The sequence below is a fragment of the Numida meleagris genome, chromosome 1 (assembly GCF_002078875.1).
Source record: "Numida meleagris isolate 19003 breed g44 Domestic line chromosome 1, NumMel1.0, whole genome shotgun sequence".
In the NCBI taxonomy this organism is placed as follows: Eukaryota; Metazoa; Chordata; class Aves; order Galliformes; family Numididae; genus Numida; species Numida meleagris.
In genome coordinates this window covers 135,152,690-135,165,832 of record NC_034409.1, presented here as the reverse complement: position 1 = coordinate 135,165,832, position 13,143 = coordinate 135,152,690, and the positions used below count along the sequence as shown (strand labels likewise).

The 13,143-nt window shown below is 40.6% G+C and overlaps 1 protein-coding gene across 5 annotated transcripts in view; it reads left to right on the top strand.

Annotated features, from left to right (window-relative positions):
- Nucleotides 1-7,398, top strand: part of TMCO3 (transmembrane and coiled-coil domains 3) — a 30,405-nt gene extending 23,007 nt beyond the window's left edge. The window contains exons 11-14 of one of the 5 annotated variants that reach the window (XM_021414688.1): nucleotides 118-204; nucleotides 3,169-3,248; nucleotides 3,781-3,930; nucleotides 5,515-7,398. In XM_021414688.1, coding sequence (XP_021270363.1) covers nucleotides 118-204; nucleotides 3,169-3,248; nucleotides 3,781-3,930; nucleotides 5,515-5,628 — 431 coding nt within the window. In that variant the 3' untranslated portion in view covers nucleotides 5,629-7,398. Of the gene's footprint in view, nucleotides 1-40; nucleotides 209-3,168; nucleotides 3,249-3,780; nucleotides 3,931-5,514 lie in introns of those variants that run through there. The other 4 variants (XM_021414695.1, XM_021414709.1, XM_021414730.1 and 1 more) reach the window with 4 other exon arrangements.

The following is a 13,143-nucleotide window of genomic DNA, read 5'->3' as shown; positions in this document are numbered from 1 at the left end:
TCGCTAAAGTTATTTTTCTGATTGATTGTCCTGTCTTGAGGATGTGTCAGAATTAATCCTACTGGCTGAGATTCAACCACCAGAGTTCTGATTTCTGTAATCTTGTCTGCTGTCAAGAGTCTCTAAGATTTCTCTTCTTGATGCTGGATTTTCCCGGACATGGTGATGACTACGTTTGGATCTTCGCATGCTACAATGCAGCAGGCAGGTAGAATCTGTTTAAAATATTTTTTTTGCTAAGAAAAAAGTACTTATAAAAAAAAAAAGTGTAAAATCTTGCTTGCAGTCATCCTTGAAAGAACATATACCAACTTGTATGAGTGAATTGTGTCATTTGGCTTGACTTCTGGTGCGAGGCCACCATCTACCCAACACTGTACCAGAACACTGCTTAGAGCTGAAGTGTGTGGACTGTGTTCAGCTCTGAAAACCTACCTAACTGGTATGCTAGCTATTAGTGATAGGCCAACACTACCTGAGGATGGTGCTAAAGTTTTTGAGTTCTTGATTGAAGTGTTTCTTCCGTCTTAGAGAACAAGTCCTTACTGACTCCTGAGCCTAGTCACAAAGTTAAACCTCTGCTCACAGTCATGCATCTTCTGTCTATGAAGTTAATCTCTGATGGCCTTCATGTTGTCAGGAAGCCTTGATGTGCCTGTATAGCAGTCTGATTTTACTTATGGATTTATCCTACATTTTTGCATGGGACGAAAATCTGTAATAACTGTGAAATCCACTGTGGTGAGCTTTATGTTGCCCAAAATGTGTGCGCATGCAGGGCTGTGTATTCGTTTTCTCAGAATTGTGTACGTAACAGGCTTAGGCTTGCATTAGCTTAGAGACACTTAGCACCTATAGATGCTTACCTCCACAGGATTAATGTAGAAATCTGTGGTAGTTTGTACTTCAGCTCTTTTGAATAAGGTAATAATCTCCATGTTGGGAGGTAGTCCAAATGATCTGTCTGCTCCAGAACTGAGAAAGTTGATCTACCAGTAGTGATAAGAGCCCTAGGCTATACTTACAGCCTCCTTTGAAATCTTCAGTTCCAGATATGCTGGTTGGCCCTCTTGTCAAACGAGACATTGTTACAGGCTGTGTTTCTCTAACTGCTCTTCATGCACATCAACTCTGAGACCAGCCTAAAGGTGAACAAGCAACGTGCATGGGATAAACACCAGAGAGACAGAAGCTACTTGCCCCGCCATGTGTGCACACACGTGTTTAGATTTCTTTTTGTTATGGTGTTCATCTCTTTTGTTTTGCCATCTCTCTCCTTCTTCTGACGCTCATTTGTGCTTCTGTAGTTAGACAGAAATTAAGAAATAAAATAGGGTGTGTGCGTGCTGACTGAGTAGTACTTGTATAAAAATCTCTGAGCTCACAGTGGAATATGCATACAGACAAAATATCTTGAAGTTGCTCTAAGTACATTCTCTTCTGCATTTAGGAAGAGAAGTAGACAAATCTTAGTTCTGTGTGTTTCTTTTGGCTCTGCAATCTACAAAGCAGGGAAAATGAGTGAAAATTTGTCTTGCATTACAATAAGAAGTTACAGCATTGATTTACAGATGGCTTAGCCTTCAGCAGAAACAATTAGGTTGAGGAATTGGCAACTATTAGGAATTTATCAAGAACACCACTGCTATTTTAGTTTTCCTTTTAATGGCTTTTGTGAAAAGGAATGAGCTCCCAATGATGTTTACCTGTACCAGTTCCTCATATCACATGCGATGGACTTAATCAGCTGTAAGATTCTTCCACAGTGATTTCAATGACTAGGACTTCTCCCAACAAGTATTTGTTTTTCCAGTATGTTTAATACTACTCAGATGTAGTTTCAGGCTTTTGTGCTCTTCGCAGTTCTTATTACCTTGCTTCATATAATAATCAAATCATTTTGCTGATTCTAGAGCAAGATTTGACCTTTTACTGATTGATTCTACTGATAAGCTTAATGAAAATGTATGGGTGCTTACTGGGAATAAAATTTGGGTGTCTGAGACATAAGGTTCTGCCACCTTTCTCTATATTCCTTTTCCAAAAAACAGCAACAAAACACCTGCACCATAGCAATGTGGCTTTATATAGTTCCTCAGCTTGTAGACCATACTCAGGGGCTTATGACTTTCCCTGATTCCATTCAAAGTGATTTTTCTTGTTCAGGTGATGTTCAGTGATTGTGTATGAGGGTCATGGGATGAAAACAATTTTCTATTGTAGCTGCAATGTATATAAAACTCTGAAAATTACATTCTTTCCCCAGTCCATTATGGTTTCATACAAAAATGCTAAATGGCTAGCAAAGTGTATATTGCAATCACTGTGCAGAACAATGGCATTATTTTCCTGCAGTATTCTTATAGTTTTCATGAAAGAGGTGCGTTTCATTCAGGTTCTGGATTGGTGCGGAAGACAGAAAACATTATAAATGAAAGTGCTCGTGCATCAATCATACACAATTTAATTTGATTTTGAATATTGTTTGGGATAAACTGTTGCAAAGATTTGGCAAGGAGTGCTTTAGTGATTAAGTAGGTAGTGTTGGTAGATACTCTATCTTTGAGAATATAGTCTTGAAGATTAAATCTGTAAGCTCTAAAAATGATAATAATGACATATCAGCATTAAACTTTGAAATATTCCTCTCCATGGATATCTAGAATAACAAATTGGGTACTATTATACTCAGTGAGATCAGAACTTCTTCATCTTAGTTTTATTATGGAAGTTAAAAATTTATCAAAGCAGTGGTTAAAAAAGGATCTGGGAAAAAAGTCAAATACTATTTGCAAATACCATTGCAAATGCTTCTTGTGAAACATTAGTAGGGTTCAGCAATGAACAGCATATGCTTTAAATAAGATAGAAATGAAACATACCACAGTGTAGCAGATAGCTTTAAAGGGTAAATAAAAAAAAAACAAAAACCCTTTTAGTATTGGGAAATGAAAAGCAACTCCATAGTGTAACTATCTGCGAATAGTGTAGAATAAAAGTATATTGTTCTGGCATTTGGAAACATTACATACTTTTCTGTTTACTTGTCTGTTCCAATAAGCATGAGACTTTGATATTTAAGACTTGGCTTAGATGTCAGTCTGAATGCTTGGCAAAAGTGTTTTAAAAGAAGTACTAAGATAATACCACTTTTTTTTTTCCTCCTAGGACTTCATGTTTTTCCCACATTTGTAATATATGAACTCACAGTGTTGCTCTTCCTTACGTTGTCTGTGGTCATAATGAAGGTATTTTTTTCTTTTTTTAATCTTTAAATAGTCTGAATAATCTTAGTGCTGCATGCCACTATGAAAATTGTACAGAAACTGCACATCCAATATAGCAATGAAGATTACATCTTTACTGCAGTTGGAGGAATCCAGCTGATAGAATACAGTTTGACACAATGTTCTTAGAATACATATATGTATGTGTTCTTAAAAAAAAAAAAAATCTTTCTTAATGTAAAAGCCTGTTACACATGGAGAAATTCCTATTTGTGTAACTTAGGATTCGTGCCAAAGTTAACAAATTATCAAATGTTTTATTATAGTAAATAAGATGGTACTTTTTGCTCTGCTGTGTACCTTTTGCCTCTTTTGACATTAATACAGATAACATATTTAAGAGTCCACTAGTCCAGTATTGTATTTGATGCAGTGTATCTTCTATTGATTGTACTACTTTATCTGTTATACTTCCTTTATTTAAAAAATAATCAAGAAAACAACAACAACAACACAGCAACAACTCAAAAAAAAAAAAAAAATGTTTTCAAAGTTTGTCTTGGCAGTGCTTGTCCTTTCTCTGATTCTTCCAAAGACCAGCCAGTATATCAAGTGGATTGTCTCAGCAGGACTGGCACAAGTCAGTGAATTCTCTTTTGTTCTGGGAAGCAGAGCACGCAGAGCAGGGATCATATCTCGGGAGGTAAGCTATTTTATAGTTATTAACTTTGCTTTTTGCATCTCTATTTCTTACTGGGATTTTACTTTACAGTGTATTTGAAATACACACCAGTTTTGTGGCATCTCTAAATTGTTAGCAAATAATCAGCCCATACAAATGGAAGCATGCATGTCCTTGACAGGATTCTTAGTTTGATTTTTTTTACTCATTAGACTTATTGGACTTAAAATATTACATTTAAAATGGCACTGTTACAAATGCTTTTCCTTAATTGTTCCTCCTTACAGCTTCCTTATTAACTCAGCAGTGAATAGTAGCTACCACCCAAGTCACTAAGGCTTAGAAGCCTGTGCTTTTGAAATCTTGATACAGCTTTAGGAAGAGGTAACCGAGAGCATAGGAACTGAGGAAGGAAACATCAATAAATTAGAAGTAGAGAGCAGGTATGGTGAAGTGCAAGTTGACTGAATATTTAAACAAACAAAGGAGCAAACAAACTTGTAGTCACCGCCTGTGAAGCTTGTTAATTTTAAATCTTCTGCAGAAGAAATGAGCTTTTAAAGTAGTTCTGAAAAAAATGCCTTATGAAGGAAAATTTTAACTTACTTTTATATTCAAGAACACTATTCTCTCCAGATGAAATCTGCTTTGCAAACTTGAGTAAACTATAGCTACCGAGATGTAACAACTGACCTCGCTTTCTAAAGCTATCTGTGTTCTCCTCTGTGTCTCTGCTCACAAAAGTGCTCTGCTGGCTAGCTCTCTGAGCTTTCCATTGTGTGAGCAGTAGGCTGTATAATGCTGGAACCAATTCCAAATTAAGCAAGTGTGAAAAATTTACACAATGCTGTTCACTCGCATATGTAAAGGTGATTCATTTTCATGTTTACTCCTGCATATAATTAGGAGTTATAAATACTGTATGTTTGTATAGAGTTTCAAGAGATCCATACGTGATTACAGAATCAATCTAGGGGGGCCCACCCAGTGTGTTTGGAGGGACGCCTTTAGGCTTTCATTTTTCCTGTGGCAGTTTTCATGCCATTATCTACTCTATAGGTTTATGTAGCTCTGAAAGTGCCCCAAATCACTCTTCTGTTTGAGACCTCAAAACTACTTCCCACTGCCATTATATAAGACTCTTTCAGAATATGTAACCAAGACCTCATTTCAGAAGATGTGCGGTATGACTTAGAGGAATTTTTGTTGTTGGCTTTTTTTTTTTTTTTTTTTAGTGTTCAAAATAGCAATGCATTTTGCCATTATATTATATGCAAAGCTGAATTGGATTTGTTTTTTCATAAAGTGGTATTTGGCCTTTGACTTGTTGGCTCTGCTTTCAAAATCGGTCTCTTAGCTGCAGATCTAAATAATTATTTTAATATAAGTTCATTATGTTGTTTTTGTAAGTGAATGTTCAAACCAGGTAAGCAGATAATGATTTGTGCTTGCACTTGTTTGTTTTTGTAACAGTCTGCATAGGTGGATAAGGAGAGAGGTGAAGTCTCCTGAGAATACTGTTGAGAAAAGTCTGATCTCATCAAATTTCTAATAGTTCTTTAGTTTGCTATGTAACCACAGAGTGCTTTTATTTCTAATTTCCAGGTCTATCTTCTTATTCTGAGTGTGACTACTCTAAGCCTTTTACTCGCCCCTGCCCTGTGGAGAGCTGCAATTATGAAATGTGTTCCAAGGCCTGAAAGACGCTCAAGTACTTGATAAGACTTGCACATGAACAAGAACACATCTTGTTGCAAAGAATATCTTCATTGCTCATTGTATTTCTATGCACTTGGAAAACAAGAGGTTTTCAGTAGTCCTCTTAACATGCACTTGGTAATAAGCCTTACACTGACCTTAAAACAAAATTCAACACTAAAGAATGATTTGATTTTTAATTGCACGCCTCTTACAAAACTGGCTTTCTCTGACAGATTAGAATCTGCCAGAGTATTTTTTTTATCTGATCAATTATGCAGAGTCTAAATTATTTTTTTAACTATAGCATCATGCAAATTGTGTTGATTTTTTTTTTTTTGCCTGAATGTGCCTTTTAATTCTCATCCTCCTTTTGTTACTATTAGTTCACCAGTCAGATCTTGTTTAAAAAGAGTGTATTATGGTGCCTATGGTATCTTCTTCCATTAAATGACTTGAGTCATTTTCGCATTTAGGAGTGAGTTCAGTAGACCAGTGTAAATTCCATCACAAAACAAACCTGTAATGGTGAGTAAAAGTCTAGTCCTTTATACAAAGAAAAAGTTTAGTTGTTAGTATCAAACTGTTTTAAGCAGTCAAATATGTACTCCAAATGATGCAGCCAATATTGTATGATATTTTGCTCCAAATTCCAGCATATAATGTGTTTTCTTACAGTGGTAACTTCTGTTTGTGTTAGTTCTTGCATTTATATACATACTTGATTGAAAGTTGATGGTGAGAAAGGGCATAGCTTAAGTTATGTTTGAAGACTGACAGTTGTCATCCATTCCTGTTCCTGGCTACCGCTACAGTAATTGTTTACAGTTTTGTTTGTTTGTTTTAAATCAGAAATAAACTTAGTAGATATGGGTAGTCTAATTTCAAGCAGATGTTTAAAAAAAAAATCACTCCAGAGGTTGGACGTTATTTATAATATTCTGCATTTGAAATTATTTTGAGTAAATTAATTTGCACAAAACTAGAAATGGCAGCTTGAATATGTATTTGGAACTCCACAATGTTATACTTTGCATTTACATTGAATAAATTGTTAGTCTTTTAAAATATTGTGATATTTAAAGAAACATTGTTTTGAATGTGATCTTAAATGCAAGTGCTTTGTTCTTTAGAACATTATAGACAAACAGGATGAGCCTTGTAAAAGCCTATTCCTTAAGAATCATAGAGAAGGTTTAATTCATGGACTGTAGCCTACCCTGACAATTTAAAAATCATCTTGAGGTTTATCTGTTTAAAACAATGCTATTAAAAATATGTTAACACTTTAGGTCAGTATTATACTGTCATTTGAAATAACTTTGATACCCACCAAACAGCTAGAAAAATATATGTTACATAGGTTTGAATTGCCAATTAAAATGAAAGTCGTCCTCCCACTAGCAAAACTAACAGAGCTTTGGATGGACTTGTGTTTTATACTTCTTTCCTGTCCTGTAGTAGCCTCAGCTTCCTCCTGTGTTTTCTCTGTTATCTGCTGGGTTTGTCAAAAAGTAGCTTGGGCTACCCTGGAGCATGTACTTACCTGGCAGTGGCCAACTGATCTAACAGCAGGGTTCATCACACTTGAGTTCTTGGGCATTGGATGTATGTCTGTATCTCCAGGCACTGATTTCCATAGAAACTTACAAGAATGCATGGCAATTCCACTTTTCCTTGAGTGCTTTCAAATGTTACCGAGGAACAGTGCTGTTACAGAAGCAAAAGCTGTCCTAAATATATAAAATACTTCGATTATAAAATGAGTCATTAACAGAAGAAATTTTTAAATGCTGTGTTTGTTTATTTCAATAACTGGCGTTCAAAATATGTAAATAATCTGAAGACTTGTGGAATGGCTTGGCTTAGAAGGGACTTTAAAGGCCATCTAGTTCTATCCTGCCTGCCGTGGGCAGGGCTGCCCCTCACCAGCTCAGGCTGCCCAGGGCCCCATCCAGCCTGGCCTCGAGCGCCTCTAGGGATGGGGCACCACAGCTCCTCTGGGCAGCGTGTGCCAGTGCCTCACCTCTGAGGGAAAACATTTTCCCTAACATCAGGTATAAATGATCATTCAAGCCATTCTCCCTCATCCTTTCAGCATCTGCCTGTATAACAAGTCGGTATCCCTCCTGTTTTTAAGCTCACTTCAAGTACAGGAAGGTTGTAATGGGATCTCCCCGGAGCCGCCTTCTCCAGGCTGAACAAGCCCACCTCCCTGAGCATTTCTTCACAGGAGAGGTGCTCCAGCCCTCAGATCATGTTTATGGCCCTCCTCTGGACCTGCTCTTACAGCTCTATGACTTTTTTTGTGCTGGAGGCCCCATGCCTAGACAAAGTACTCCAGGTAGGACCTCATGAGGGCCAAGTAGAGAGGCACAATCACCTCCCTCTCCCTGCTGGCTACCCCTCTTTTGATGCAGCCCAGGATACAGTTGCCCTTCTGGGCTGCAAGCACACACTGCTGGCTCATGTTCAGCTTTTAGTCCACCAGCACCCCCAAGTTCTTCTCCGCAGTACTGCTCTCAAGAGTTATTCTCCCAGTCTGTAGATGTATCTGGGATTGCCCAAAGTGCAACGTTTTGCATTTGGCCTTTTTGAACCTCATTAGGTTCACATGGACCCACTTTTCAAGCCTGTTCAGGTCCCTCTGGATGGCATCCCTTCCTTCTGTCTTATCAACTGCACCGCTCAGCTTGGTGTCATCCAGAAACTTGCTGAGAGTGCACTCAATCTCACTGCATGTCATTGATAAAAAGGTTGAAGAGTGCTGGTCCCACAGTGGACCCCTGTGGACAGCACTTGTCACTGGCCTCCAGCTGGACATGGAGCCATTTACAACAACCCTCTGGGTACAACTATCCAACTAATTCTTTATCTACCGAATAGTCCACCATTCAAATCCGTATCTCTCCAGTTTAGAGATAAGGATGTGATGCAAGACTGTGTCAAAGGCCTTGTACAAGTCAAGGTAGGTGATGTCAGCTGCCCTTCCTTTGTCCACGGATGCTGTCACTCCTCCATAGAAGGCTACTAGACTGACTGGGCAGAGTCTGCTCCTGGTGAAGCCATACTGTCTGTTCGGATCGCCTCCTCATCTCCTTATTATCTCTTCTGGGAGGATCTGCTCCATGATTTTCCCAGGCACAGAGGTGAGGCTCATCAGCCTGTAGTTCCCCAGATCTTCCTTTCTCCCTTCCTTAAAAATGGGAGTGATGTTTTCCTTTTTCCAGTCACTGGGAACTTTGCCTGACAGCCACTACTCCTCAGATATGGTGGAATGGCTTGGCAACCACATCAGCCTGTTCTTTCAGGATGCAGGCCAGGCCCCATAGACTTGCACACATTCAGTTTCATGAGGTGGTCTGAGACTTGGTCTTCTAAAAGAGATTCTTCAAAAGATTTATGATATAGTTTAACAGTCTACCATGTTAAACTTTTTAACTTTGTTTCTTAACTGTACTAGGAAAAGAATTCTTACTCTGTCCCCTTTTCTAGTCTATAGTTTCTTCTTGAAATACAAACTTCTCAATGCCTCAGTTTCGAAAGATGCTTATCTCACACATAGTATACTACCTCTTTCAGGAAAAAAAAAAAAAAGAAAAACCATGATAGACCATGAGTAGAGGCCTCCATCTAGGTTCCACTATTTCTCTTAGCCAGTGTGCCCTTGAAACTATTATACAAAGTATTACATCTGTGGTAAGTAAACGTTTTGTCTAAATAAACTGCTGTGGTTAGTTGTATTTCTCTGAAGAATTCCTGTTAGGAGAGTAGAAATATTGATGGTTTACATCTCTTAAGAGAAAAAATATATATATTTTCATTATTACCTTTTAAAGGATTTGAGTGAAAAGTCCTTTTGGTACCACTGTCCAAAACGGAGAGCAAGTATCTAGGTGTCCTATGGGCTGTCTCATCCTTTTTACTTCTTTCCTGAGTAAGTTCTGATTTGGTCATGATTGAGGAAAGAGAAGTAGTAATATCAGTATTCTGTGTCTCTTTGTTGACACAGCCGTGGATTGCCTGCTTGGATACTAGATGCAAGTCCAAATTAGTGATTAGACACACGAGTTTGTTTACAATTACATGGTTGAGGCTCTCCCATAGAAAGTTGGAGGTGTATTTAGATATTGTCAGTATTTCCTAAAACGCACATAATGGCTTCATCCATAATTCCATGTCAAAACTGGGTGGTCTTATGATATAATCTTAGGATAGAAAAAGTAGGTCTTATTCTTGAATGATCTGTCATGGAAGAGAATGTTTCACAGTTGGCGCACTTAGAAATTAATAACCACAGCTCTTCAGGAACAATTTACAAGCTGGTGGTGTGGACTATGGTTATACTTTGTGATTCATTTCCCTGTTCCCAGGGTCAGATTGGTATATCTTGACCCACAACCACTCTTATATACAGCTCATCCCATATAAAGTCTGTGCTTCAGTTTCTCATTTGGAAGTTATCTATGGGAGCTGCAAGGTAACTACAACTGTGACTGACATGGCCCTAGGATGGCTCAAGGAATGCTGCTGTAGGTGCCTAGACAGAACTTTCTGATAGCTTTAAGACTTCCTATTTCCATCTTCAAAGATGAGGAGAAAGCAGCCTCACAGTACCTCTTGTTTGGTTTTATAGTTGGACATCCTTTGCTTTGTGGGCAGAAGGGCATGTGGGAGTTCCTCACATCAGAGAACAGCGCTACAGGATGATGCTTGATGGAGGATGTGAGAAACCTTGTGTGGTCTTGCTGCCTGCTGGAGTGAACCCAAAACAGTTAACCACAAAAGCACTCCTGGGTTTTGTCTAGGGAAGGAATGTACTTCTGCTCTGTAAGCAATCCTGGCAGTACTCCAGCACATGGGCAATGTGGAGTGTGGAGGAGATTGGACCCCTAAGTAACAAGGGTAAGCTGTGCTAGCAGTGTTAGTAGCTTGGCTGGAAATGGCAATAGCTTATTAACAGCAGCAAGTACCAGCCAGCCACCACCAGCTGATCTGACCGTGAAGAAGGCAATAACGCCAGTGAAAGGAGAAGGAAAAGCAGCAAGATGTTCTAAGGGCTGGGAACTGTGTGGGCCTCCCTGCCCTGAAGGAAACAACAGGCAGAAGAGAAAGATATGGGTCTTCCAGCTTCATGGAGCAGGAAGCGTGTTTCTTTGGCTTTCCCACAGACTCCTCTGAGTAATTACTGCTGCCAGTTGGGAGAGGCTTCATCACAGTAGGGACAGTAAGCAACCAAGAGAGACTAAGGAATCCCCATTTCTGCAGATAAAGGACAAACTGGACAATCATGTGACCAAAGTGCCTGGGGACAGCTGATCCTGCCTTGGGGGATAAAACCTAGATCAGAGAATGGCAAAACCCTCAAGGTTACAGTGCCAAGCTGTATTTTTATTTCCTAAAATAGAGCAGAAATTTGAGAATTGGGAGATAGTACCTCCCAAGGAGGCCAAATGCTGACAAGCTTATCAGCTGGTATGAGGTCTGTATTTAAGGAGCTCTCACAGGTCCCTCTCTTAAGACGGCTTGGCTTCCATTTCTGAAGAACAAAACATATCCCTGTCCATGTCCTCCGGTACACTGCAGGTTTCTGATTGCAAGTTAGTTAAAACACATTTTCTCATCTCTGTGTCTGCTGTGGAGTCACAGCAAACTGATGTTTGGAGCTGTGATCTGTTCTCATTCTGAAGCATGCTTAAGATGGAGAAGTAGGCCACAGACAGACAGTAATGAACAGCAGCCGTCCACCGATACAGACACAAGTCCTACAGCTCCAAAATGCCTGATGCAGCAGAGAAGATGAAGAGAGAGCAGAGAGCTGAAGATTTTCCTCCTGGTGCAACACAGAAAGATTACATGACAAATGTAAACAGAAGAACTAGAGTAATTAAAAAGGTGGTCTTCAATCACTTTCTTTACTGACTGTGGTCAAGAAAGTATCGATTCTTGTTTGCAGAGAAGCTGTGTGGTTTGCAAAAGCAGTGGTATGAGGATCATATTCTGTCCTTTGTTACTGTTCCTTAGTTCTAAAAAGCTAGTATAGTTTTCTTAATTCCTATAAATCACAATTGGTAGTGAAATATTTTCTCACCTTTATAAGAAGATTCTGTCCATTTTCCTCTGTACTTGAGAAGCTGCAAGTTTTCAGCCTAAGAATTTTAATAGAATCACAGAATCACAGAACGGTTTGGGCTGGAAGGGACCTCACAGCCCACCCAGCCCCAATCCCTGCTGTGGGCAGGGCTGCCCCCCACCAGCTCAGGCTGCCCAGGGCCCCATCCAACCTGGCCTGGAGCGCCTCCAGGGATAGGGCACCACAGCGGGTCAGTGAGGTAAAACTTAAAACGTGAGAGGAACTGCCTGGTAGCTCAGTGTAGTCATTTAATTCTAATTTTCTAAAAGCAGTTGTTTGCTTTTTTTGTAGACCCTTCTTTGCCCTGGGACAGACACACCCCACTGTCTGTTGAGGATGCAGTCCTGGAAACTGCAGATCATTAGGATATGGGAGCAAACTTTTCTTAGAAAAATTAATGTAAGTGGGGTGCTGGGGTTATAGACAGGGACTTGAGTTATACAAACAGTTTAAATGCACAGTATCTATCTGTAGCATTTGCCTTAACGTGCTCATGTTTATTGAGTGCAAAGGTTCTGAGTCTGCTCCTGCTGTGTGTTGTTACACACAAGTTGTACATTCGCTATTATCTTCTTTCTCAGCTGTCCACCACCATCGTGCCCCACCAGAAAGGAAGAACTGGGGAGATGGGGCCATGGCAGCTGTCAGCGCAGGGCACTGCGTGGCCACAGTACCCACAGCAGTGAGTGGGGCAGACACAGTGAGGGGTTCCTGTGAAGGAAACGCCTTGAGGAGCGGGTATCAAAGAAAACGGTGGTTGCTCGTGTTTCCTCATAATTAGATAACTGAAAAAAAAAAATAATGAATTGGGCAAGGTAGGAGAACACCCAAATGCGAATTTGAACTGATGAACTGCATCTTCCCCAGAATCTGGGCTAGGTGTTGATTTCCTTGTGGCGGCTCTCCAGGTAACTCTTTCTAATTGGTCAGCTTAGAACCACAAACTCGTTAAGGTTGGAAAAGACCTCTCAGATCATCATGTCCAACCATCAGCCCACGCCCCCGTGCCCAGTGACCACGTCCCTCAGCGCCACATCCACACGGGCCTTGAACACCTCCAGGGACGGTGAGTCCACTGGTGACGCCTTCCCCAGGTGTGACCTGTGCTGGAGACAGGAAGAACCTTCCCGCACCCCTCCTGGTCACGCTGAGACAGCACCGGGCCACGCGTGCTTGGCACTGCACTGAGCGCTGCACACTCTCTGCGTAGCATGGCTTCTGGGTGCTACCAAGAGTGTCGTAGGGCCGGTGGGGCGGAAGGCAGCAGCTGCCTCACGGAGCTCCGCCACCTCCTCACCGGGGACCACCGCCCGCCGCACTTGCTCAAGCAGCGCGATGGGGAAGCGCCGGCAGGATGTTGCGGCACCCAACCGCGCGGCCCCGCCGCCCCCCGCACCCCCGGC